This window comes from Conger conger, chromosome 4 (genome assembly GCF_963514075.1).
Source record: "Conger conger chromosome 4, fConCon1.1, whole genome shotgun sequence".
NCBI classification, from domain to species: domain Eukaryota; kingdom Metazoa; phylum Chordata; class Actinopteri; order Anguilliformes; family Congridae; genus Conger; species Conger conger.
Window position 1 is genome coordinate 22,620,849 of NC_083763.1, and position 26,309 is coordinate 22,647,157.

At 43.7% G+C, this 26,309-nt stretch overlaps 2 protein-coding genes across 8 annotated transcripts in view; both read left to right on the forward strand.

Moving 5' to 3' along the window:
- The window catches only part of arhgap29a (Rho GTPase activating protein 29a), a 47,010-nt gene extending 29,401 nt beyond the window's left edge, over positions 1-17,609 (forward strand). For 2 of the 5 annotated variants that reach the window (XM_061239444.1, XM_061239445.1), the window contains exons 4-23: positions 1,785-1,881; positions 2,184-2,256; positions 2,743-2,803; positions 3,341-3,487; positions 4,414-4,478; positions 4,765-4,875; positions 5,076-5,156; positions 6,077-6,244; positions 6,773-6,910; positions 6,998-7,188; positions 8,609-8,775; positions 10,802-10,930; positions 11,886-11,984; positions 12,341-12,504; positions 12,765-12,953; positions 13,124-13,261; positions 13,792-14,000; positions 14,429-14,753; positions 14,865-14,973; positions 15,094-17,609. In XM_061239444.1, coding sequence (XP_061095428.1) covers positions 1,785-1,881; positions 2,184-2,256; positions 2,743-2,803; positions 3,341-3,487; positions 4,414-4,478; positions 4,765-4,875; positions 5,076-5,156; positions 6,077-6,244; positions 6,773-6,910; positions 6,998-7,188; positions 8,609-8,775; positions 10,802-10,930; positions 11,886-11,984; positions 12,341-12,504; positions 12,765-12,953; positions 13,124-13,261; positions 13,792-14,000; positions 14,429-14,753; positions 14,865-14,973; positions 15,094-16,070 — 3,638 coding nt within the window. In that variant the 3' untranslated portion in view covers positions 16,071-17,609. Of the gene's footprint in view, positions 1-381; positions 849-879; positions 1,129-1,784; positions 1,882-2,183; positions 2,257-2,742; positions 2,804-3,340; positions 3,488-4,413; positions 4,479-4,764; positions 4,876-5,075; positions 5,157-6,076; positions 6,245-6,772; positions 6,911-6,997; positions 7,189-8,608; positions 8,776-10,801; positions 10,931-11,885; positions 11,985-12,340; positions 12,505-12,764; positions 12,954-13,123; positions 13,262-13,791; positions 14,001-14,428; positions 14,754-14,864; positions 14,974-15,093 lie in introns of those variants that run through there. The other 3 variants (XM_061239448.1, XM_061239447.1, XM_061239446.1) reach the window with 3 other exon arrangements.
- Positions 17,610-18,238: 629 nt separating this feature from the next.
- LOC133126931 (retinal-specific phospholipid-transporting ATPase ABCA4-like) overlaps positions 18,239-26,309 on the forward strand; it is a 44,404-nt gene continuing 36,333 nt past the window's right edge. For all 3 annotated transcript variants that reach the window (XM_061239442.1, XM_061239441.1, XM_061239443.1), the window contains exons 1-6: positions 18,239-18,363; positions 21,157-21,274; positions 21,983-22,076; positions 23,452-23,593; positions 23,869-24,008; positions 25,056-25,183. In XM_061239442.1, coding sequence (XP_061095426.1) covers positions 21,209-21,274; positions 21,983-22,076; positions 23,452-23,593; positions 23,869-24,008; positions 25,056-25,183 — 570 coding nt within the window. In that variant the 5' untranslated portion in view covers positions 18,239-18,363; positions 21,157-21,208. The remainder of the gene's footprint in view (positions 18,364-21,156; positions 21,275-21,982; positions 22,077-23,451; positions 23,594-23,868; positions 24,009-25,055; positions 25,184-26,309) is intronic.

The window sequence follows — 26,309 nt, forward strand, 5'->3', positions numbered from 1 at the left end:
ACACTTGTAGAGAGCATGTACTGTATTGAGAACCACGTCACAGGTACAATATGAACATTAATTTTGCAAATGTGAATGATGACTGAAATCTGGTATCAAGATGTGACCAAAATAAGGACCTCTGTGAACTGTTACTTAAACCAGTTTTTACTGATTTAGCCTACTCCCAGTTAAACAATAAATAAATAACCTGGTGGGTTCATGGCCACATAAGTGTGATATTGAGAAACAATGGTCTTCTTTCTGTGGTGACGTAGTTTCCATATTTGGATTGTGGGCCGTTGGAGGGAGTAGACATTGTGTTTGTGTTGACCTCAGGATGTCCTGGGGAAGACGTCACGACGGCAGCTATGCATTGCCACTGTTGGCTGGCGGAGGCGGGGCGACCTAGGGCAAGGATTTTGGGCAGGGATTGCCATACCTCTCTCCTAACTTCTTCAGGGGTTCCTTTGCCATGGGTCGCGCCTCAACGCTGCTCGGAAACCACAAGAAGCTCTCTTGAAGATTTCTCTTTCTCTTTCGAAGATGTCTTTTGAGGACACTGTTTTGTTGTCGTAAGGAGTCGTTTCGCTGCAGGTGGAGAGGAAACCGAGAAAACAGTTGTGCAGTGAAGGAGTCTCTCTCTTTTTCTCTCCCACTTGCCCCCCCCCCAAACTGAGAACAGGGCTGTCCCGAGGTGATTTGGGCTGGAACCGCAGGGCTTGTGTTTTGTGTTGGCTTGCGGGAGGTTTAGGTGTAGATAACTCACGGGGGCAGCGTTAAACGTTGGGTTTGAATCTGAGGCTGCGAGCCGTGCTGGAGTATTTCCTGTGGCAGAGTAACGCGCAGACAGGAAACCGCCGGAGAAGGTGAGTCTAACAGCCCCTGGCTGGGCCAGTCACAGCGGCTTCATGCCTGCCGCATGTGCCTTTCCACTCTGCTATTTCCTGTTTATCGAAGCACATATTGTGCAGCACTTTTATGAAAGTTGGGCTGTGAGGCTCTGTTTCTCCACTGGAGCCAGAGTTGCCTTTGGAACGTGTTGGCTGAACGAGAGAATTGGAAGGGCAGTCTGAGCCTTCTGTGAGCTTTACTCTGAGAAGAGGTGCACAGTGACTTGATATCAAGAGAAGAAACTTTAATAGCTTGGTAAGTTTGGCATTATATGTGAAATAACGCCAAGGGCAGGTTTCACAGACACAGATTAAGCCTAGTCCTAGACTAAATTCAATTTTGATTTTACACACTCCATTTAGTCCAGGACTAAGCTTAATTGGTGTACACGAAACCGGCCATTAGTGTTTTCGTTTCTGTCTTCGCTTACCACTGGCTAAGTCAGTTCGGGGATTTCTAGAAAGATCCATTGTTGGGAGAGGAAGGACTGGGGATGTCAGGTCTGTTTAAAGGGGATGGCGTCAGTGGTTTTGCCAATTGCCTGTGTGTCTCCAGTGACTTTCTGCAGTGCTTTTTTTCCATCCATGGTTGTTTGTGTCAGAAAGGAAGTTTATTGTGGAGACTGATTATGGTCTGTTTATGTTGGTGTTTTTTCCCTCGTTTTTTCACCCATTAGGGTGTTTAGACTCTCAGCAGGAAATCGATGTTTCGCTAGATTACAACTGGAGCTGTGGAGTGACCCTATTAACACAGCATTGTGGATTTAAGCTGTTGCCAGTCTAATTTTTTTAAGCAAGAAAAACAACTTGTGATTTGGGATTTTCCTGTTGAAACAATATTGACTTAGCTTTTGAAAGGCGGAGGAGAGAATTTGTAATACATCTAAAAAATGTTTTTTCCATTTCCAACAGGTGTGAATTTCAAAGAGGTGAAAGAGGAAAATAAACAGAACCTTTTTGGAGAGATATATGCTTCTATCGACACGTTGGCGTTTACTTTTGGCAATGTGTAAGTACCGCTAATCTGATTTCTCATTTTATGAATTCAATAAGTGATTTGTAAAAAGACTGATGATTCATTATGATGGCACCTGCTTTTTTCATGAAACTGAACGTGCTAATCGTGTCGGGGTTGTGACTGGTTTGGGGGTCAGACAAAGATTTGATGTTTCCAGTGCCCCTTACTCACCTCATTCTGCAGCTAAGATGTAAACTCTGATAGCTCATGTAGGTTATTATGTAATGGACTTCATTCCTGGCTGTAGATTAGTATAGTGAACCTGTGCCTTGTCTTCCCTCCTCCTGCTGCAGAGTGTCTGACTTCCTTATGGGAGATGTAGACAGCGGATCAGCGCTGGGCCTCTTGGAGACCAGGAGGACGCGGGTAAGCCGTTTTTACAGCCGTGCATGAAATGTCTTCCACAGACTCGGGTCTGTGTGAGGTCGGCTCGTTGACGGTGGTGTGCTTTGGAGGAGTGCACTTGCTGTCCTGCGGTTCCCTGTATCGACAGCCGAGGTTGCTAGGAGCATTGCAGCTTGAGCACGATTGAGCACAAATTGGGGGAGGAGAAAGAGCACAGCTGACCTAGAGCGTATACTGTTGTAAGCTAAAGTGGGAAAACTAGGGTGAGAAGACACAAGCGTGGAAGAAGCAAAAGCATGGGCAAAAAGTATTTGTTTGGTTCATGTTTGCTGATTAGTCTTTCCTTCTCCAAAATTTTGGAAAGTTTCTGATTCATTAAAATGTGCTTCCTGCTGTTCTTTTGAATGAACGGAAGATGAGCTCACAGTGTTTGCACAGCTGTGGATTTGTTGTTAGATTGTCTGGCAAACATCGAGAATCCTGATTAAAGCTGCTTTTCACCTGCAGTCTTTCGAGAACCTCTCGGTGGAGTCCGGAGCATCTGTTCCGGAGAAAGATGACCTGGCAGGTAAGATGTTTCCGCCTCGATACGGGCGCCCTCGGCCGTTTCCCAGACTGCCGGGTGCCGCTGATACGCCCTGTCATCGGCCGCGATAACGGGCAGGAATGCTTTCTTCTCACCCCTCCCCGTTCCTTCGCCCTTTTCTGAAGTTGGCATGTGCGGCGGTCGTCCGGAATGGCTCACATTCTTTAGCGTTTTAGAAGCTTTTGTCGGAGATGAGAAACACATGCGCGGCTGTCGTCAGGTGCCACGCAGCTGCGTTTTGGTGCGCCGTGCCGCAAGCCTCTTTTACGGAGGAGCGCCATGCTAACGCTAGCCTATCAGCGGCTGTCGTATTACTAGGGCGGCGGGGGGGGGGGGGTAAAAAATCCCTGTCGGACCTGCTTAGCATTAGCGGGATTTAAGGTGCCCCCCTGGCCCAAGGTCGCGGGAGCTTTGCCGTGGTCCGCCGTGGCAGCTGAGTCACAAGCGGGGCACTGAGGGCCGGAGGCATGCACAGGCGACGCATCCTCACCGTCTGCCGCTTCTTGGGCATGTCCCCAGGGCCCCCGCCGCCGCCCCGCGCCGAGGAGGTGGACGAGGCGCTGCTGACCAGCGACAGCGGCGTGGAGTCGGCCCTGCTCTACGCCAAGGCCTGGTCCAAGTACACCAAAGATGTCCTGAGCTGGGTGGAGAAGAGGCTGAGCCTGGGTGAGCCGCCGACACGCTTCTCTCTCGGCCCATATCTCTGTCCGTATTTGTTTCTCTCTTTCTCTCCCTTTTTCTCTCTCTGTCTTTCTCTGTCACTCTCTCCATCTTTCTCTGTCTGTCTCTCTATCTCTCTCACTCTATCTCTGTCACTCTCTCTTACCCTTTATTTCCCTCTCTCTCTTTCTCGGTCTCTATCTCTCTTCGTCACTCTTTCTTTGTCACTGTCTCTTTCTCTGTCACACTCTCTGTCACTCTCTCTTTCTCTCTCTGTCACTTTCTGTCACTCTCTCTTTCTCTGTCACTCTTTCTTTGTTTTTCTGTCACTCTTTCTCTCTCTTTTTATCCCTCTCTCACTCTCTCTCTTTCTCTCCCTCAACAAGATGTTTAACAATCCAGAAAATAGCAGCTTAATTGCTAGGAGAGGTTTCAAGAGCCTGAGGGGCTAAAGAAATGTCACGTTCGGTGTCCAGCTTGAGAGACAATGAGTGTGTGAGAGAGAGTAAGGCTGTGTTCCAAACTGCATACTAGCATACTGCTCATACTAAATTTCAGGCTGATGTTCACTGAAATGTAGTATGAGTAGTATGCTAAGTATGTGTTTCCAAAACACAGCCTCTCTCTCCCTCTCTCTCTCTCTCTCTATCACACACTCATTGTCTCTCAAGCTGGACCGCAATGTGACATTTCTTTGGCCCCTTAGGCTCTTGAAACCTGTCCTAGCAATTAAGCTGCTATTTTCTGGATTCTGTTATATCATCTTTTTCTACATTCAAAGTGATATTTCTGGTAAAACTTGCATGGACATAGGCGTGACATAACCAGGCAAAACTTTTGTTTGTCTAAGGGTACGTTTGATCGACAGCACGGCCCTGCCGTGGCCCCAAGTGCATTTTGTAACCACCAGCTTGGTTGTTATCTGTTTGCAGATATTGAATGTGCGAAAGGCTTTGCTAAAATGGCAGAATCTGCAAAGACACTTGCAAGCCAACAGGTAATTATTTTATATATTGAGGTCAGTTGTTTCCATTGAGGCCTTAGTGCTTTATTTTATTATCCAAATGTTTATTATTTCATTATTAGCCTTAGAAGGATAGTCTGTATTTGACTGTTGCAGAAATATGCAAGGAATTGTTGGATCACACCAGCCAGTGCACTTACCATCAGACACTAGGAATATATTCATAGAATACTATGAAAACAGTTCATGTGCAAGTAGGAACGTCTGCATCCTTTTTGTACAATGCATAATGCATTCTTCCTTTATTCCCATGACAAAGGATTACATGCCATTCCGGGAAATCTATATATCCGCTTTTAAGAACGACATCGAGTACAGTCAAGTTCTGCTCCAGACGGCTTCAGCTCTTCAGTCCAACAAATTCATTCAGGTAAGAGAGTGTTGAGTGAGCAGTGTGTTTGCTTTAGCAGTTTCTAAGAAATCGTTTGATCTATGATCGTGTGTGCTCCCTCTATGGTTATCTGCTGTGTGTTCTTTGACGCTTTGCGGTGTGCAGTCTGTCTTGAATGCATAGGTTGTTTGAAATATGGCAATATGATATCGCTCTTTGTATTTGTTTCTGTTCTCCAGCCCCTGTTGGCTCGCAAGAATGAGCTTGATAAACGGAGGAAAGAAATCAAAGACCAGTGGCAGAGGGAGCAGAAGAAAATGGTGGGTAAATTTCATTTTAGATGTGAGGGAGAGGTTGCCAACAACCATTGAAAGCTGTTGATATACACACTTTCTAGTGTTTCAGTTTGAATCACAGAGACATGGGATTGTGTGATGTCGGGGGGAGAGGGTGTGAAACTGCACTTTACCCGATACGATTTCTAAAAAAAATCACTCCCTGCTCGATTTGAATGTGAAAAGGCTGTGCGTGTATGTAGGTATACTTGTGATGTGTACAAATATGTGTTTTTGTATGTCTGGGCATGCATGGATGTGTAGATATGTGTGTGGATTTGGGAGGATTTATTTCTGTAATTTCATTATTTTTAGTGTATGAGCAGTATATTAGTCTGTGTGAGTACTTGTGCGTTTCGGCGCTGTGTGCTGGTGAATGCATTTGCAGGATTGTCTGTGAGTGTGTGTTGTGGGTGTGAGAGTACTTCTGTGTTTCGGTGCAGTGTACTGGTGAATGTGTTTGCAGGGTTGTGTGTGCATGTGTGTCTGTGTGCAAAGGCGTGTGTGTTATCATTTCTGTGCATTCTGGTGAATGTGTTTGCGGGATTGTGTGTGTGTGTGTCTTTGCACTGTTGTGTGTGTGAGAGTACTTCTGTGTTTCGGTGCAGGGTACTGGTGAATGTGTCTGAAGGATTGTGTGTGTTTGTAGTGTTGTCTGTGTCTGTGTTGGAGAGTAATTCTATGTTTCGGTGCCGAGTATTGCTGAATGCGTCTGCAGGGTTGCGTGTGTGTTTGCAGTGTTGCCTGTGTCTGTGTTGGAGAGCACTTCTGTGTTTCGGTACCTTGCGTTTGGCGAATGCGGGTCCGTGTAGGCGCGCGTGTTGGCCCTGGGCTGAATAGGAGGAAGTGAGAAGCTGTGAGTCAGCAGTGCTGTGAAAGACTGGTGTGCACTTCCTGTCGAGCAGCAGGAGGCAGACAGCGCTCTGAGGAAGGCCAGACTCCTGCAGGCTCAGAGGAGGGAGGAGTACGACAAGGCCCGCGTCTCCACCAGCCGGGCTGAGGAGGAGCAACTGGCGGGAGGAGGCAAGCAGCTGGAGAAGAGGAGGAGATTGGAGGAGGAGGCCCTGCAGAAGGTGAGGCACTCTCTCCATTGATGATACTAAACCAGGCCACTTTGGCCTTTGGTTCTCCTGGTTGGGAATCAGTATCTGCCCACATTGTAGCACGTTATAGTCGAGTATGAAAGTAGCTCTCTAATACCATAAATAGGCCTGTACTTCCATGTTTCGTATTTCTACCAGCTGGTATGGTGTGATCAAACAGGTGTGATGCTGAATGCCAGGTTTATATGAATACGGACACAACCTGGGTGAAATACGTAATTGTTTTGGATTTAAATACCTTTCTGCGCTCGATTGATCTTCCCTGGTGCAACTGAGCCAACCAAGAGGAACAGAAGACAGGGTTTGCAGGGTTTTTGAGAGTAGGTTCCAATACTCCAGACCAGCTCAGTGAAACATAGAAAAGTATTTGAATCCAGAACAATTAGGTATTGAACCAGGTCTCATACACACACTCGTCAACAGTGGTTCTATGTAGATAATTAAGAATAAACTGTAATGTTAGCATTCACGGACTGTTCTGCTCTGTTGTCATTATAGGCAGAAGAGGCTAACGACCACTACAAAGCCTGTGTGGCAGACGTGGGGGTGAAGAGGATCGAGCTAGCCAACGGCAAAAGCGAAATCCTGACGCAGATCCGCGAGCTGGTGTTTCAGTGTGACCTGACTTTGAAAGCGGTGAGTTCAGACCCGGCGCATCCGCACCAGCGCAGCGAGCCTCCGCTGGGCGGCAGAGAGTGACTGTGGCCGTCCGTTCTTCCACAGGTGACGGTGAACTGGTTCCAGATGCAGCAGGCCCAGGTCGTCTCTCTCCCGGTCAACTACCAGTCCCTCTGTGAGAACGCCAAGCTGTACGAGCCGGGGCAGCAGTATTTGGAGTTTGTCAAGAACCTGCCCAAAGACGCAAGTCGGCTGGAGTCTTTCTCCTTCGACGGCCAGAGCCCCCAGAACTCTGTGTGAGTCAGTCCCTCTGAACACTCCCATTGAGAAACAACACCTCGGATGGCCTTCTTTCTTTATTTCAGTTCTCACAAGTCTTCCTGAGTACAGAAAGGCATTTCGTACACATTTCGTAGGAACAGAGCAACATGGGAAAGTTTTGAGACGGCGCTTTCCCAGTAAAGTTTAATAGGCGTGCAGTCAGCTGTATGTTTATGAAGCAGACAGAGGTTGTTCCAGGCAGAGGTCAAAGCGGGATGTACGCATTGAATGTTTATGTTAGCCATTAAGGAATAATATTGTGTTGGCATGGAAACAAGACCGTTACTTTTTATTTGTGAAGTAGTTGTTTTTTTGCTGAAACATTTGTCAGTGATACGGAGGGGGGGGGGAGCAGTGCAGTCAAGGGGTTAGCGTTTTGTTTTCGACGAGCCACGGCCACCCAGCTTTTTACACTTGCGCTGGTTTTTCTCAGTAAGGTTCCTGAGCAGAAATGAGAGGCTGTGCGTCACAGTTGAGCGTGCGTCTAGAGGCTTTCCTCAGGAAATGTCTGTGGTGAGAAACGCCAACTCGAGCTTTGTTTTCACTGCTCTGCTGCTCTGCCCACCGACGCTCTCACTCTACGACTTGGAAACAAATCTCTGGTGCTCATTTCTCTCTTAGGTTCAGTGCGCAAAAATGCCTGGGTGGCTACAAATTTCTACTCCTATAAGTATCAACACTGAAGCACCTCAGTTATGTTGTGTGTTCCACTAGTTTCCTGTCTTTTTCAGGCCTAGTTTCAGTTACCAGGCGTTTAGTAAACGGTTTACCCTTTCAGCACGACCCCAGTGTTATTTCATATCTTCCCATTGACCATTGTGACTTCTTTCTAAAGGAATGGCATTTGTATATGTGGAAATGGAATTATTATTTATTTCAATATAAATGACACTGTTTTCAATTAAGAGCTCTATTTACTGGGGAAATTTAGTTTGAACAAAAAAAATACATCTGAAAGGGGAGCAAATTGACCCGTTTTGCATTTCTCATGGGGGACAGGCCTACACTAAAAAAGCTATCTGTTCCGTTTCATTTGTATTGCTCTATGTTGTTTTCAATCTCATTTTAAATCCAAATGACTAATATTGTGGCATGTACGCTTAATATCAGTCCATGACTTTTCTGAAAATGTATTTACTCTGAATTCTGGGTGCCTACTCATACAATTATAGAGCCTTTATATTAATATTAAGTGGTGTGCAGTGTGAACTCCCTCCTCTCTGTAATGCCTGTCCTCTTGAGTCTTTAAGAGGTGCTGTATACTGGAGTTATTCGCGTCTTCTCATAACAAACCCAAAAAACGGTGTATTTAGCCCCCGTGTATCGCTGGACCATACGCGCCTCAGAGCGGCTGCTGAACTAACCTTCCCCCCCCCCCCCCCACCTGTCCTCCAGGCTGCCATTTTCTAAACGCTCAATGAGCAGCTCCTCTCATGGGAATCTGTCACAGATGTCGTTCACCTCTGGTGAGTTCCACAGCGCCGACGAGGTGGAGAGTCCGGTTCACGCCCGGCCCGGGAAGATCGAGGGAAGGCGGTCCAACAGCAGCACGGACATTCAAGGTAGCCATCCCGCTTGTGCACTGTGCCCCGTTCACTGAGAGCTATGAAGGCTCCTGTTTTATTCGCTTCAAGGAAAACTGAAAAAGGTTTATTAATAATAAATGACTGGTGCGTCGATGTCTTTCAGTCTATTTTAGTCAGTGTTGCTTGTGTAATGTCTGTGGCGAGAATGTTGTATTCTACTTCCTCTCTTCAAACTCATCTTGAATTTAATGAATAGCACAACATGTAGCCAGAGGGTCTGAGGAGTAAAACAACAAATAAAGTATACTGTTTATTTAATATACATTTAAAAACAGAGTGATGTGACAAGTAGCCACTAAATTAGTATGCTTTGCATAGTATGCTATATGCTTTCAATGGTTACTCTGCATTACAAATTATGCATTACAATTAGAATATACAAGTTGGTTGACTTGTGAATAAACAAATGGATGGTCCCATCTTTTATGAATGCCAATCATTTTTCACTAATAAGCTATGGTGATATCTGCAGCCACTGCATGCTGGTATTTGTGGCCCCGTTACCATAAAAGCTTATTGGCCAGGCTGTTGTGAATAGAATCGGTAATTGCCTCCATTATCACCGCCTTGGGTTAAGATGGCCCAGGTAATGGGCGTGAATTGGGGGATGGGACGGACCAAGACGGCAGGAAGGATGAGTGGTTGTTCACATGACCTCAGGTCAAGCCTCAGCTTAATGGTGTGAGGTCAGCCTGCTTAGAGATTAGACCATGTCCTCATCTGGCTCAGAGTCCAGCTTTAATGCTGTGGAACATTCTCCATGGTTCATGTATCCCCTGATTTCTGTGGTTTGAATTGAGCTGTTTCTTGCTTTTTGGTCAGTTAGTAATTTCCCCCCCATTTTCACAACCTAAATTAACATAGTATTCATGTCATAAGGGCATAAGTTAAAATATAACATTTAATGTGCCTTCACTTAACCAATTTTATGTTTATAGTAAAACTACTTTTTTCAGAGGTCTAAACACGGAAGACTGTTTTCATATGCATGTAGTAGTACCTGTATAATTAATTTATAGTACATATTGGTTGACTTAGGTCAGTGTTTGCAGTGGTTTAGCAGTTCCCTGCTTTTTTCGCCTTTAGTCCTTTAGTTTAAACATGAATGTTACTAGAGTCTCAATGAAAACCTTTTGATATTTAAGCCTAATCAATTGAACGTGTGCTAATGAGGTCCCTCATGTCGATTGTTGTGTATTGAGTGAGAACGAGGAGCTCATGAATACGAACCATGAATTAAAGTAGAAATATAGGAGTCGAGTGAAGCTTAATTGGGAATTGGATGCCTATTTTAAATCAAACAAACACAGAGCACTGGTTGGTAGTTGTTCTTTTTTCAGTTCTCAGTAGTGTGTCATTACTTTTGTTATAACTTGTTTGTTGGGATGATATTTTTGCTAGTTTTGTTTGGCTATGTAAGCTGTTTATTGTTCAAATTGAAGTATATATCATTCTATTGCGTTATGCTGTATAAAAGCAGTTTTTAGATATAAATATAATCCATTAATCAGATTAATCAAATAGGCCCTAGTCCTTATCTTTGTTGTACTCTTAGCACTTGAAATTGCACTTCCCTCAAGGGTCTTTCAGCACACTTCATCAGTCTGTTCATCACTGTTTTTAAGTGATTATTAAATAAACAGTTTACATAATTTGTTGTTTTACTCCGTTGCTTTACACCCTTTGGCACATGTTGTGCTATTCATTACATTCAAGATAAAGAGTTTGAAGAGAGGAAATAGAATACAACATTGTCGCCATGCACATTACAGTAAAGTAACACTGCCTAGCATAGACTGAAAGACATCAATGCACCAGTAATGTATTGTAAATGAACCTTTTTCAGGTTATGCATATGCACTTTGTTGTACGTCGCTCTGGATAAGAGCGTCTGCCAAATGGCAATAATGTAATGTAACATAATGAAACCTGGCTGGGGACAATGTTGAGTTTTGTGTGAATGAAAGAACAGAAAAGAGCGAATCCCCGTCTTTCCCCCCAGCTCTGAGGACCCAGGGCCCGTTCCGGACCTGGACCACGAGCAGCCAGGGAGGGGGGATGTGCAGCGATTCGGAGAGCGTGGGGGGCAGCAGTGAATCCCGCTCCATGGACTCCCCCACGGCCAGCCCAGGTACGGCTTTTACACCCCTCCCCCGTTACCCCCCTACTCCTCTACCTCCGCCCGAGCCCTGACCGCACCGTCTCTCAGACAGGTGACGGGTCGCTGGGTTCACATCTGCTTCCTCGCCCCTCCTCTTCCTGGTATTTTCAACAACTGGTGAAAAATATGCATTTCTCAGGCTGAGTCATCCCCTGTGAAAACATGTCAGGCCCCATGCAGGATTTAGTTCTGTTACCTCATATCTGTTTGTTCCCGAAGAGAAGATTGTGGAGTGACACGTGTGCCTCCAGACTGGGGCTGCACAAACATGCTAGAAATGTGCTTAAGAACAAAATATGTGGACTATGTGGAGTTTAGCTTAGGTGGAGCTTTGTTGACTACAACTTGTCGAACATCCTGCTCGTCACCAATACAAATATGTTATATTCATGTCTAATCTGTTGATGCATTTATTTGGTATGCTGTGAATTTGGTTAATAGTATAAATAGTATATATATTAGTATATATACTATTTTAATGAAAATGTATTTATGCATGCTGTTATCAATATTCCAGCATTGTGGAACAGTTACTTGTATATTCTGTAATGACATTTAAAGAAAATATTGAATCTACTTTTTGGCAGTCTTCATTCATAGTTGTTTCATTAGATGGGCAAGGTCCAGTGGGGCTCAGTTGCTCATTTTGTCTCCCAAGAATCTGTATTTCCCAATGAGTGGAAGTAATTCCAGGAATTTGAGTGGAGTTGGCTGAGATGGGCTGTTCATTCCAGCCATTATCAGAGAAAAGAGCCAGAATCAAGCGGACAGATCGCTGAATAGAGGTGTAAATGACTGTGGGCGGTCACTATCAAAGATTTTTTCAACAGTGTGCACCCCCGGCCCTGTGCAAGAAGTGTTTTAAAACCGGACACTGCCATTCTGTCTTCAGTGCAGCAACAGTAAGCGTGCTGTCTCTGTCTAGGTGACTTTAAAAGAAGGCTTCCCAGGACTCCTTCCACAGGCACCATGTCCTCCGCTGATGACCTGGATGACCGAGAACCTCCGTCCCCTTCAGACAACGGTGAGTGAGAGGGTGCAGCCAGCATGCAGATATTTTTACAGCAAACCAGTTAGTTAATCATTTGTTCTGAGGCTAAGAATTGAAGACTGGTATTTTTAAAAGGAATGCACAAAACTGATGAATGTGCAGAACGCAAGTGTAGTGTAGTTATGCAATTACACTTTTAAGTTGCTGTTTTATTATTGTTTTTGTATGTTATTAATGACTTAATGTTTTTGGTTTATTTTTTGGTAATCGGGACTTTAAAAAGTAGTAATGGAAGTCAGGCAAAGTTGGTTCATATTTGTCCATAGCTGGTCAGACAATTCGGCGATGCACCACGGTGCTCATTTCCCCCCCCTCTTTTGGTGTCCTAGGCCTCAGTGAGATGGTAACTGAGACGGCCAGTTCCCCCGGACCCTTCCGGAACGCGCAGATGTCCAAGGCTGCGCAGACCCACAAGCTGCGGAAACTGCGGGCGCCTTCCAAGTGCCGGGAGTGCGACAGCCTGGTGGTGTTTCACGGAGCAGAGTGTGAGGAGGTAAGAAAACGCTCTGAAAAGCCTATTTTTAAAAATAGGATAGGTATGAAACAGGATGAAAAATTTAGCCATTTTGGACCTCCAACATTCCAGTTTGAATGTTGTTGGTAGAGTGCATGTGGAAATGACCAGTGGTCATCTTCATTGAAGGATAGCTTCATGAAGACTTGAATGATACCTTGAAAGCATGTGGTTGATGGATGATCTTACACAGCCTAAATTAAAATGTGCATCTGACAATGTCTGTTTGTTTGATTCAGTGTTCTCTGGCCTGCCATAAGAAGTGTCTTGAAACGCTTGCGATTCAATGCGGCCACAAGAAACTCCAAGGAAGGCTGCATCTTTTCGGGATTGATTTCACCCAGGCGGCCAAAAACAACCCGGATGGAATTCCATTTATTATCAAAAAGTGCACCTCTGAGATTGAAAACCGGGCTCTAAATATCAAGGTAACCTAACATAATTAAATCTCTGCGTTGTAAAAATATATTTTCCGAAAGGGCTTGTTTCTTTTGCGATGATATTTTCATTGTTTACTACAAATACATTGTATTTATTTTTTTGTTTGTTTTATGATGCCAATACCTTCCTATTAAACAAAATTCACTTCCATTTATAGGGTATCTACCGAGTAAATGGAGCAAAATCTCGAGTAGAGAAGCTCTGCCAAGCTTTTGAAAATGGCAAAGATTTGGTGGAACTATCTGACCTGTACCCTCACGATATCAGCAACGTCCTCAAGCTGTACCTGCGGCAGGTATGCAATGCTACGCTCCTTACGAAGAAGGTCTCATCTGCAAAACTGTCATTACCTGGACCTGAAGTCACTTAACATTTATCCTTTGTAGGATACATTTTACAGTTAATTGCAAGAGTGTGTAATTGCATGTTTCATGTCTTCACATACAGTTTGTCTGTCACCTAAATTAAAATCTCATTTAAGTTGGAAAAACTAGTAGTGTTAGCATTGATTTGTGAATCATATTTAAGGACAAATGTTGATTAAATCCAGCCTTGAAATATATGCCATTTAATCATGTATGCAGCCATTGTAACAAATCTGTTCCAAAAGAGACAAAAGAAAAAATCAAATGTGGCTGAACTTTTTGATTGGATGTACTGTAGAAAGCAGAAATAAAAGGTCTCCTACAGGTGTGATAAATGATTGGCACATTTCCTTTGTCCCCTTTGAATGAAAAAGGCTGTTAATCTTAGGGTAATCTGCTCATTGCTGTTTGATGGAGCGCTGAATAGTGCTGTGTATTTAATCTGTTTTTGTATCTATAGCTGCCGGAGCCATTGATCTTGTTCCGTTACTACAACGACTTCATCGGCCTGGCAAAAGAGTGCCAGAGGATCATCGTGGAGCAGGCTGAAGACAATTCCCAAATGAGCATCGAGCTGAACCGCGTCATCTTCAAGATCAGGGACCTACTGCGTCAGCTGCCCCCAGCCCACCATAAAACCCTGCAGTTCCTCATAGGGCACCTGTACAGGTATGCCCTGCAAGCATTCTCTCTGTTGCGCAGGGGAAGACAATCCTTGGTTTATACAGGCAGTCTGGCGAGAGAGACCTGTGAACAAATAAAACGCATATAAAAAAAACTTTAAACATACAAGTTCAATTCAATCACATGTTAACATTCAGCAGCCTAACATATAGAGATCTGCAGTGATTATTGAAAGGAAGTACATACAATATTATGTAGAGTTCTTTGCAAATTATTCTATTTGTGCGGAGCATAGTACTTAAAAGCCAACTCCGTATTTACATGCAGTGTATCGAACATTCTTGAGACCTAGCACCATAGTTACTGGATTTAACAATAATTAAAGAGAGATAGGATTGTATATCAGTGATTAAAAATCATCCCGTTCTTGAATACAAAAAGCAGTTTTACATTAATGACTCCTTTCCCTCCAGGGTGACGGAAAAAGCGGACGAGAACAAAATGACCGCCAGCAACCTGGGAATCATTTTCGGGCCGACTCTGATCAAGCCCAGGCAGACGGACGCCGAGGTCTCCCTGTCCTCCCTGGTGGACTACCCTTACCAGGCCCTGATCGTGGAGCTGCTCATCCGCTACTACGAGAAGATCTTCGACGTGCCCCTGAGCCCGGTGTCCATCTCCCCCTCGGCCGGGGAGAGATCCCCTCTGCCCTCTAAAGTCCGGGAGTTGCGGCTGACCCCCCAGGAGAAGGAGCAGCACCTAAGCCGCCACTCAAAGTCTCTGGTTGACATTAAAGAGGCAAGTCTCCGTTGCGTTCTCAGTCTGGTTTTGAAGACCATTCAAGGTTTTGGAAAGATCTTCTGATATTAGCAGAGATTAATTTCCCCCTCTCTCCCTGTTTTATTACAGCAGAGTGCAAAAGTGTATAAAAGGCACTCATCTATAATTCCTTCCACTCATTTGCTGGATGAAGTTAAGGAAGTAAAACCAATGCCAGACGGGTTGGAGTTTGCACCCGGTCAGTATAACGGAAGGTGCTAAGTGAGCCAATATAGCGGTGGAGCTGAAATTCTGAAATATGTATGTTTTCCAATCGTGTGTCAGGTTTCTAATTCTTGCCTTTTTTGTTTGTAAGCAGCTATGGATGCGAATTCAGAGAACGGTCTTTTGTCGAAGAGCCTGTCGGAAGTCCAGAGGTCCAACTTTGTGTTCAGCAAGTCTAGTCACAGCACCACCAAAGTCCAGCTGCGTGCCCCGCGGGACAAGCTAATTTCCCGGCCAATCAGCATGCCTGTGGAGCGGCTGCTCAACCCGGCCCTGGTCAACGAGAGGAACTCCCGAAACGCCATGGAGACGGAGCGGAACCCTGCCATACAGGAGGTGACCGAACCTGAGAAGCCCGGCTCTCGAGTGAGCACCTATTACCGCAAGACTTACATCGACACCCACACTCTCAGGCGAACTTGGGACAAGCAGTACAAGCATTACGACGTCACCCCGAGGACAGCTATGATCATGGCCAACGTGCCCTCAGGCGGCGTGTCGGCCGGTACCTCCACCTTGTCGGCCTCCCTGCCGGCTTCGTACACCTCCAGCACCACCAGCACCATACTCGCCAACAAGCCATACACCGTCGCGGTGAGACCGGGGAGGACGTTGAAACGGGACGAGAACGGTGGCGAGCCGGACCCTGCGTCCAGGGCGTTCCGGGCCTCTCGGACTCTGCAGCCCCCGCCGGGGACTTTTTACAAACCGCCGCAGAGCGTCCGGACCAAGAAGCCGGAGGAGGAGCCGGGGGCAAAGAGCGGCGGGGAAGTAGCCGTCGGCGTGGAGCCCACTGCCGTGGGGGCGGAGGACCTTGTAGACGCGTCCCCCGTAGACGCGTCCCCCGTAGATGCGTCGCCCGTAGATGCGTCGCCCGTAGACGCGCCCCCCGTAGACGCGCCCCCTGTAGACGCATCCCCCGTGGACGTGGCCCCCGTCACCCCCCCTCCACCTCAGTTGCTCGCCTCCAGCCCCGAGGAGCTCAGCCAAAGCGAAGCCAAGCCAGTGTACCAGAGACTCCGCCCACGGCGCCTGCAGGAATGCGAGCACAGGGAAGCACACTTTGTGTGACTGCTCGTAGCTTATACGTCGCAATTATATGCAACAAATTGTTCTGCGTATGCGTATACATGCATACCTACATGTATACGCATGCGGTTTGTGCCATATTCTGTATGAAAAGAAACCACTTAAATATTTTCGACAACTGTGAATATGTACCATTTAAGTGTTACATATATTAATATATTATCTGTTATGCCACAGTTTGTGCTGGCAGGAGCGAGTAGTGGTTCCTGAGTTAAAGCAGGGTGCACTTAGTGTAAGACAATGTGTGTATTTATTAGTTATTTAACACAATAGTCACGGCATCTTTTTTTAAGTGTATACAGGAATTAAATTAGGCCGTATAATCAAAACCTGCATTATCCAGTACTGCCATTTCTATAGTAACTATAAATTATTAAACATAAAACAATATATGATCTTTTTGTAAGTTGTATTACATTTTTTCTACTTTTACAGTTACAGGAAAGGCAACGTTGGTTTCTCTTATACTGTGCAATGGCTTTTTAATTAGGAAGACATGAACTGTAATGTTAAACATTTCTCAATGCAGAATCCTTTTATAAAGTATTTTTTTCTCCTGCATTTGTGTGTTTATATGCCAAAACCCAATTACAACATTGCATGTAATGTCACTTTATTACTGTTACGATGCACTTACATATTTTTAATGTATTCGATGCATCTTTTCAGACAATAGTTTCAGTACAGTATATTTCCAGTGGAACACAGTGCAGTCTAATATGTGAATGCATAAGCCTTCGCTTTGATTAAGCTACAGTAAGTGTGTCTGATAATTTATGTCAACTATATGTATCTGTTCATATTTTGTAAATATAACCTGCAAGGAGTATCTGTTGCAGAATTTACTTAAATGTATTAACTTTCTTTCCACTTACAATTTTCTGAGAATATACGCCTCTTTTTTTGTAAATTATTAAAAGTGTAGATGACAACAAAAAAAGGAAATGTTGACGACGATGCTTGTTTTTTAATACTTTTGATAAATGGTTTGGTTTCCAAGTTCAGTTATTTTGTTTTATTTTAAAAGGAGGTTACATTGATGCTATACCTACCACAGGTAATATAGTGATGTTCTTTCAGTTGTTGAGAAAGAGTCTCAACTTTAAGGGAGATGATCAAATAATGACTGATACTGGCAATAATTAAGTATGGCATTTGAACAGACATACACTTTGAGTCAATGGAATATCATGAAATTTAATTAACAAGCCAATTAAATTAACAAGCCAATTAAACAAATAAAACATTTATACTGTTAGGATCAATGGATATTTCTTTCATCTAACTGCTGGCAGTTAAGATTAAGGGGGTCAAATCACTGCTATTGTGTATTGCCCAAAGCAATTTGATTTCTGCTGTATTTTACAACTGTTTTAAATTATCTTTTTATGATTCAGTGTCTTAGCTATTCATATTTCAGTGTGTTTGCCATACAACCCTTGTTTGTACAATTAATTGAATGATGTGTATTTCATGGCAGTATTATACATTATTAAACAAAAAAAAGTTCACCTCCAACAATGCAATGTATAAGCATCTACAGTGTGTCTATAGATATTGTTTTGGGAAAATTGCACATACAATTGATTTGTATATCTCACTCACCACCTACTAATTTGTTCTGGATTATTAAATTATGTCTGAAAAGAAAATGCCGTTTCAGTTATATAATGCCATTTTCGATGAACAGACTTATGTAGCCTATAGTACCTTACCTTTGTTGCACTCTGACAGCTATTTTATTTTTACTGCCCTTCTTCACTTATTTCCGCCATAGAATATACTGTATATTTCACGATGACACTGATCTTCAACAGTGAAGATTTGGGTTTGTGGCTGTCGTCTCTGTCTCTACAATTACCACAGATTGACATGATCACAATGGGAAAACATCGTTATGAAAGGGGTTCATTCAGAAGGGACTTTCTTTGTGTTTTATTTGTGAGCTTGGACATTTTAATTAGCCATTTTCGTGGCCATGAGTTTAAAAACAGAAACGGCCTACTTCACAATAACATGAATATTTGTTTCCCGCAAGATTTAGGATTTAGTCCTTTCTGGAAGCAGGTCTGAAGCAACACGAGTGACTGGCACAAGCATGTGTTCTGCGTAGACTAATGAGAAAGGAGCTTAAAACAATCTGATTAGAAGTTCAGGCTGGGTTTGAAGAAAGTCGCGTTAGCATCGACATGCAACTCGCTGTGGGACGTAGCCTACTTCATTATTATACATTTACTAGCTAGATGTTGTGCAAGTTTGAGGGTTTTCTTCTGAGGTAAGCCATTTGAGCTTTCTGTCTTGTCCTGTTCTATCCATTTTCATCAATGTAGGCCAATGAATGTACGATGTAGTGTGGTCTAATTGGGGCTTAATTACCGTGGGCTTTTCTGGAATTGTACAGATCTAACATGTAACACGTACATTGGATGCCAGGAACAACCATGCCGCTTGCGGGGTCTTTTAAAAAAGAAATAAGAACAGGAAAACGCGTGTAGCCATTAGATGATGAATGCACTCTAAATCACACCCACGTTTTTGAATTAGTGTAATTAGTGCGGAGCCTGGTTTTAAGTTTGCATTTACGAAACCGATGCTTTACATTGACTTCCAAACGAGTGTAACTGGAATTCCACGGTTACTGATCCAGATAATTTGCGTGAACCGTCCACAGGAACCTTACAGTTATGCTTTCAAAAGAGAGGGGGAAAAAGAGCGTTGTTTTTTTGTAGGCCTGTTTTGGGAATTTGTTTACACATATGAAAGTACTACAACGAGTAAATGAGTATTCATGGTATATCATAAATACAGAAGAAGTGCTGTCGCCTACACCACAGGAGTAACATGATTGATAGAAAGATGAAAGCCAACATTGATTTTTTGGAAACGTGGGGCTGAACGTGGATAGCACAACATATTTCCTTCCAATTCAAATCATTTACTAATCATTTACTAATCAATGATTACAAAATGCAGAGATTATTTACTGCACATTTAACCTCCTAAGACCCGCACTCTTTTTTGGTATGCATTTTTAATTTCTCTTTGCTATTTGGGCTTATTGGGAACTGATAAGTATACAAACTAAGCATCATCTTTTGACATGATTTAGTTTTTGAGAAAAATGATGTCCACATATGTGGACTCTCGGTCTTAAGAATGAAGTATTATGGTTGTACAGCCCAAAATGTGGAGTCCACGCATGTGTACGCCAGGTCTTAGGAGGTTAAAACAAAATGACTTAAATTGATAATTAGGCTGTTCCTTTGTTCTCTTGAATCATTCCATAATTACTTGTCCAAGTGCGTTACAAAGGCTCATAATGCCACTAGGGGGTCCATTCAGCTATACAGGAAGATGTTCCCCCATTTCCTTCATTGGGCCATTGCAGGGGGAGAAGTCTGCTGGTGTTTCTCTGATTACTCTGTTAGATTTCATTTGCGCCTGAGGTCTGTATCTGTAGGTAAATTGATTGGAATGTCCCAGAAAGATTCCCGAATTCATCCATCCTTTTTTAATATATCATGCTGCTGATACGGTTTTTGCCTGGAAACTGTAACAACATAGGACAGTTTGGTTGCCCGATTAAAATGGCATAATTAAAAGAAGGGTTGTTTCAGACTTCTGTGGAAGATGTTGTACAGTGTTGTAAAAAAGTATTTGCACACTTCCTGATTGAATGTGTGTCATACTGAATGTTTTCATATATTTTAACAAAATGTAATATTAGACAAAAGGGAACCGGAGTAAACAATTTTTCTAATTCTTTCATTTATTTAATGAAAAGTTATCAAACACCCATATCTCCCACATGAAAAAGTAAGTGCTCCCTTAAACTTAACTGGTTGCACCACCAAATTTAATAGCAGTCCTTTACATCGCTGTGGAGGAATTGTAGCCCACTCTTCTATGCAGAGCTAATTGAATTCAGACACATGAACGGCTCATTTCAGGTCATGCCACAGCATCTCTATTGGGTTCAAGTCAGGACTTCAACTGGGCCACTACAAAAGCCTTAATTTTGTTTCTTTTCAGCCATTCAAATGTGGACTTGCTTTAGTATGCTTCAGGCCATGGACAGATGACCAGACATTCTCCTTAAGAATTTTCTGGTACAGAGCAGAATTCATGGTTGTTTCATTAATGGCAAGTCATCCGGTTCCCAAGGCAGCAAAGCATCTGCATGCCAGACATAATGAGAAAAAAAAAGAAAATCCACTTTTTACTCATCGGTCCATCAAACATTTTCCAAAAAGGTCTGAGGATCATCCAGGTTTTTTGCAAGTGTGAGATGAGCTTTGATGTTTCTCTTGGTTCACAGTGGTTTTGGCCTTGCTGCTCACTCATGAATTATATTTTATAATTTATATTTTAGCCCAGTTTCTTTGTTATTGTGGAGCCATGCACACTGACCTTAGCTGAGAGTAGAGGCCGACAGTTCTTTGGATGTTCTTCTGGAAACCTTTGTGACTTCCTGGATGACTCACCACTGTTCCAAGTGTTCTCCATTTGGAGATAATGGCTCTCACTCTGGTTTGGTGGAGTCCTAGAGCCTTAGGACTACATTTGTAACCCTTTCCAGACCGAGATATTTCAACAACTTTTTTTCTCATCTCTTCTGGAATTTCCTTTGATCGTGACATATTGTGCTCATAGAAACTTTGTGGCTACTATATGGGTTCAATATGGGTGAGGTTTAGATTCAACAGGGCTGGCTGCAATCAAGCCTGGCTGTGTTTAATTCACTTAATTGTTTAATTGAGTAACTAAGGGGGTAGCTACTTTCTCATGTGGCTTATATGGGTGTTTGATAACTTTTTTCATTGAATAAATGAAATAATTTTAAAATGTGTTTTGTGTCTAATTTTGCGTACATATCTGAAACCATTCTATGTGACAATAATAGAAATAGGAAATCAGGAAGGGGCAAATACTTTTTCACGGCGATGTTTCCAAAATTTACCTCAGCTCATGAGATTTTTTATTTTTTCAAAATATCATCATTACAATGATAGCTCTGACTATGGGACTCCCTGTTTCCTGTGACATTGCGCTGTCTGTGTGTTTCAAGGATTTTAACCTGTTGGTAACCCCTGTGGGGGGACGGGGGGCTACGAGGAGCCATGGGTGTGGGCACACAGATCAGGCTTTTGCTGTGGAAAAACTGGACAATTCGCAAGAGACAGAAGGTAAAACCTTTCAATGGTATTTAGTTGTGTGGGGGGGGATTCAGAACACAAGTTTATCGAGTTGACTGAGCTTTTTAGTGAGGGTCAGGGTGCACACAAAGGACACCCTCCAGACAAGGACCTCAAGGACATGGAAATGTTTACCCACAATGCCCCTGTCTCTTGTGGCGAGGCTGAACAAGTTCAGATGAGTGGCGGTGAGCGCATTGGCCCCAGAGCGAGCCGCATTGTGGAAGTTCAGCCATCCATTGCTGGTTTCCTTCAATCATCTGTGCGGAGTCCTTTTGAAGTTCAGCTGGGGCTCATACACTAGTGCAGGGCCAGAGAGAAGCACAGATGCTCTCCTTCCATGTTATGGTCCACTGTAAACTTCTGTCCGCAAGTTTATTTTGGGTACTGAGAATTTGTCATGCCTCCATGCCCACCCATCATAATCGCTTTCACTATTATTTTAAATCTTTGAACCCAATGGCTTTTTTTTAACGTAAATGAGTTTGGCTCTGATGTTCCACCATACAGTAATGTATTGTTTAAATTATTTAAAGGAATAATTGACATTGTTGGTAATCTACCAGCTTTGCTGGTTTAAATGGCAGCGCGGTTTCATTGTGATTATGGCTTTTAACCTGGAAATTCTAATGGGAGATTATGCTAAAGTGGTTCTGTGATGTCACTGCCTTGGTGGATAACTCTTGTTTCTCTCTGCAGATTCGGTTCTTTGTTGAAATGATGTGGCCTGTCATGCTTTTCATTGGCCTGGTTTGGCTGAGGAAAGCGAATCCACTCTACCGTCAACATCAGTGTGAGTACACACACCACCTTATTCACAATATGGATTTAAGTTTGGGCAGTTACACATGCTTCAAAATTGTCTTGTTGTCATAACCTACAATTTCAGCTTCAGTTAATGCTTACATTAACCATCAGAGTGGGTAAAATTTTTATCTCAGTGATACTGAGAGAAGTCAAATCTTGAGGCGTATGGGCTACAACAGCAGATGACCACGTTGAGTTCCACTTCTGTCAACCAAGAACAGAAAGCAGAGGTTGCAGTGGGCACAGGCTCACCAAAACGGGACAGTTGAAGACTGGAAAATCGTAGCCTAGTGTTAGGGAAAAATGCCCTTTAACATTTCACAGGTGAGCATTGTAAAACAGATCCCAGTAAAAACAACGATAGCTATACTTGAGTTTATTAAAAAAATTATCCTTACACCTAGTCAGACTAATCTCAATTTCTGCTGAGGCATACAGATGGTAGGGTCAAAATTTGGCGCCAAATCATGAATCCGTGGACCCAACCTGCCTTGTGTCAACAACCCAGGCTGGTGGCGGTGGTGTAATGGTGTGGGGAATGTTTTCTTGGCACACTGTGGACCCATTAATACCAATCAATCATTGCTTGAATGCCACAGCCTATTTGTGTATTGTTGCTGACCATGTGCATTCCTTCATGGCCACGATATACCCATCTTCTAATGACTACTTCCAGCATGATAATGCACCATGTCACTAGGCAAAAAAAACATTTCAAACTGGTTTCATAAACATGACAATGTTTTATTGGATTCAGCTCCGATGACTGAGCAGGCCACTGAAGAACATTGAACCAATGTTCTTCAGTGGCCTCCTCAGTAATCGGATCTGAATCCAATAAAACACCTTTGGGATGTGGTAGAATGGGAAATTCGCAGAATAAATGTGCAGATGACAAATCTGTAGAAATTGCGTGATGCAATCATGTCAACATGGAACAGAATCTTAAAGGAATGTTTTCAACATTTTGTGGAATCCATGCCACGAAGAATTGAGGCTGTTTTGAGAGCAAAGGGAGGCCAGTATTAGTACAGTGGTGCTCTGTGCTCTGTGAGTGTATATCACTGTAACTTAGCCTGTTTGTAGCTGATGTGGTGTATGCTTATCATGTGAAATTTTGGAATTCTTAACATCCTGAGACCACAAATGAGGACATTACATAAAAAATACTATTCAGTATTTCTCACAACATAAGGAACATTTTATTAAAATTAAATAAAATATATATTTGAAAATGTTTTCACTACAAATGGTTTTGTCATAAAATACACTTTTATTATGTACATTTCTATTCTCCTGGAAGGTTTAGGTGTCTGCTAATTGTCACATTGAAAACACTGTCCACCCTATCCACTTCACAGGCCATTTCCCCAACAAAGCAATGCCCTCTGCTGGAACACTGCCTTGGATCCAGGGGATTTTCTGCAATGTCAACAACCCCTGCTTCCGATACCCCACTCGCGGAGAGTCCCCTGGCCTCGTCTCCAACTACAACAACTCCATGTGAGCCGCCGACCCCCGCCCATTGCAGGTCTCACAAGGATCGTAGCCTACCATGTAGATGTGAATTTCACCTCTCTAGGACCAGGAGTGAGGTATAGCCCATGACAGGATATGTGCGACAGAGGAGAGGGTAACAGCATGGATGCCCCTGTGCTCTGACTCTGCTCACAGACGGTGCTTATGGGATAGTGTCAGGGCGGGGCAGCTGTAAGTAATGCCCTGTGTGTGTTGTTCCTCTGCGTCTCTATGTATCTGTCTATGTCTGTGTGTTCCAGATTGGCTCGCTTCTACACGGAGGCCCAGGAGGTGCTCTTCAGTACCCCAGAGTCTCAGCAGGTGGGCCGTCTGTGGCGAGAACTGATGGTGATGGGAACCTTTATGAACACCCTTTGGACCAACCCCTCCCAGATTGCTGGTGAGAATGACTGTCACCGTTTTTCATCACTGTTTCAGGTGTTTGTATGTAATATTGACTCACAAATAATGAAATATGGAAGTCAATTTATAATTCATATACATCAGTTATGTTGGTTTTCAGGTTTCAAAAACTATGCTTTTAGTGACAGTTCTATCACACAAGTTTGAGGACAAATTGTTGAACGAATTCAGGCTAGATATGTTATACGCATGGATATTTTTTTAAAGCAGTCCAGCTTGTGTGCATTGTCCAAAGCCAAAACTGCAATGCACCATCTGCGATACAAAACAGCTCTCCCACAGCTTGTCCCAAGTCCAGCAGGTGTGCTGTGCTGAGTAGTGTCGCATAACACCATACAGAATCTGATTGATTATAACCAATTTTCCTCACCACTCCTACACTACGTTGGTATTGCAGTGAAAGGATTCTCACTTTATCAGGCTGGAATGCATAAGACACAGTGCAGAGGTTACAGCTCCATGTGTAGTGTATTAGATGGAAGTGGAGACAATGCCGAGTTCCTTACCCGGGTCCTGGAACAGAGAGCCAGAGGAAAGGTCATGTTCCTTTTTCTATGGCAGAGCTTCTTTTGTTGGCAAAGTTCACTGACCCTCCCTGCCCCTCTGTGCTCTTAGGAGACAGGCACCGGCCTGTTAGATACCAGCCATGCAAGCAGGACCCTGATGGTTGAAAGCCATGGTTAATTTGAGCAGATATCAGCCATGCAAAGAGGACCCTGATGGTGGAAGGCCATGGTTAATGGAGGCATTTGGCTCCATCACTCTTAACCCCTCCTGAGAGCACAGCTAGCCCACTCATCCTGGAAAACCTGGAAATGTATAGACTAGTTTTCTAGTCATTAAAAACACCTGGAAAATGAGACCACAAATTGACTAAATGTCCTGGAAAATGGCAGGCTAGGCTAATACTTTTCTGTATTTTTTTTTAGCAGCACAAAGTTTTCATAGGTTATGGTACTTGTACATAAAATGTGCAAAGCCACTGATCTGTGTGCACGTTTTTGTGCTGTATCGGTCTGGCCAGGTCGCGGTCTGAAGATAGAGGACATACTGAAGGATAACGAGACCCTCTCTGCGTACCTGCTGGGTGAGGTGGGCTTGACGGACTCCGTGGTACACCAGCTGGTGAATGTCAAAGTGCGCCCTGAGCAGGTACGAATCTTCACAACCTCCCTGACTGCAACAGGAAGCCAGTTTTGATTGTGGATTATTGTGGATTTTGTGTTCCAGTCAACACAGTTCCCTGCTGAAAAAACAGCTCAAGCTAGGTTTTGAAACAGCTGGTAGCTGGTTGACCAGTTCATACCATCTCCCAGCTCGACATGGTTTAGCTGGTTGACCAGTTCAGACCAGCTACAAGCTTGGCCAGCTCAAGCTATGTTTTGAACTAGCTGGTAGCTGGTTGACCAATTTATGACCAGCTCAATTTTCAAACTGGTCAAGCTGGAATAGCTGGATTTTACAGCAGGGTTGTAGTTTAAATATGGGCATCCTCAGTCAGTCTTGACACCACATTTTGCTTTATCATGCTTAGAGGCAACATAACTGAAACTCTTGACTTTTGACCACTGAAGTCTGTAAAATGAGTGTGTGTGGGTGTATTTCACGGCGTAGTACGTTTTTGCATCTTCCACGCCAGTTTTTCAGTGTCTGTAATCCCTGGTGCCTTCTGGTTGGACATAAATGATACTCTTGCTCACTGGAATGCCTCACCACCATATCATTACACCCCCCCACCCACCGTCAGACACTTTTAATTTGGGCTGTGAGTCCTTTTGTTTTTGTGTGTGTGTATGAATAGGGCTGTGGATACGAATCGCACCGTAGTGTAGCGCTTTGATCCCCGGGCTACGTTCCGTCCACCGGTAAACAGCACAATGTGTGGGAAGTGAAAGCATGCAGAACCCACTGGCCACTAAACAAAGGGGGGGGAGAAAGAGAAAAGTAAAAACCTTGGAATGACATCAGTATTTGAATGGTTCTTGACCAGCTTTCATATGTAAATGCATCCAAAAATGCGAACCTTTCACTGGCTTGGCCTTTCTCAGGACTAGCTAATTCACTACCACGGCCGTCTGAAGAGAATATGCCGGCTGGATAATTCCTTAGCAACTAATCAGGAAAAATATTCTGGTGATTCTGCTATCAGGGGACCTCTGCTTGTTTGTCAGACACACACACACACTCACACACACACACACATAGCCATATAGACATGCCTTCAAACACACTTACTCAATTATGCTTTCACACCCAATAAATATGCTAAGTGACATAT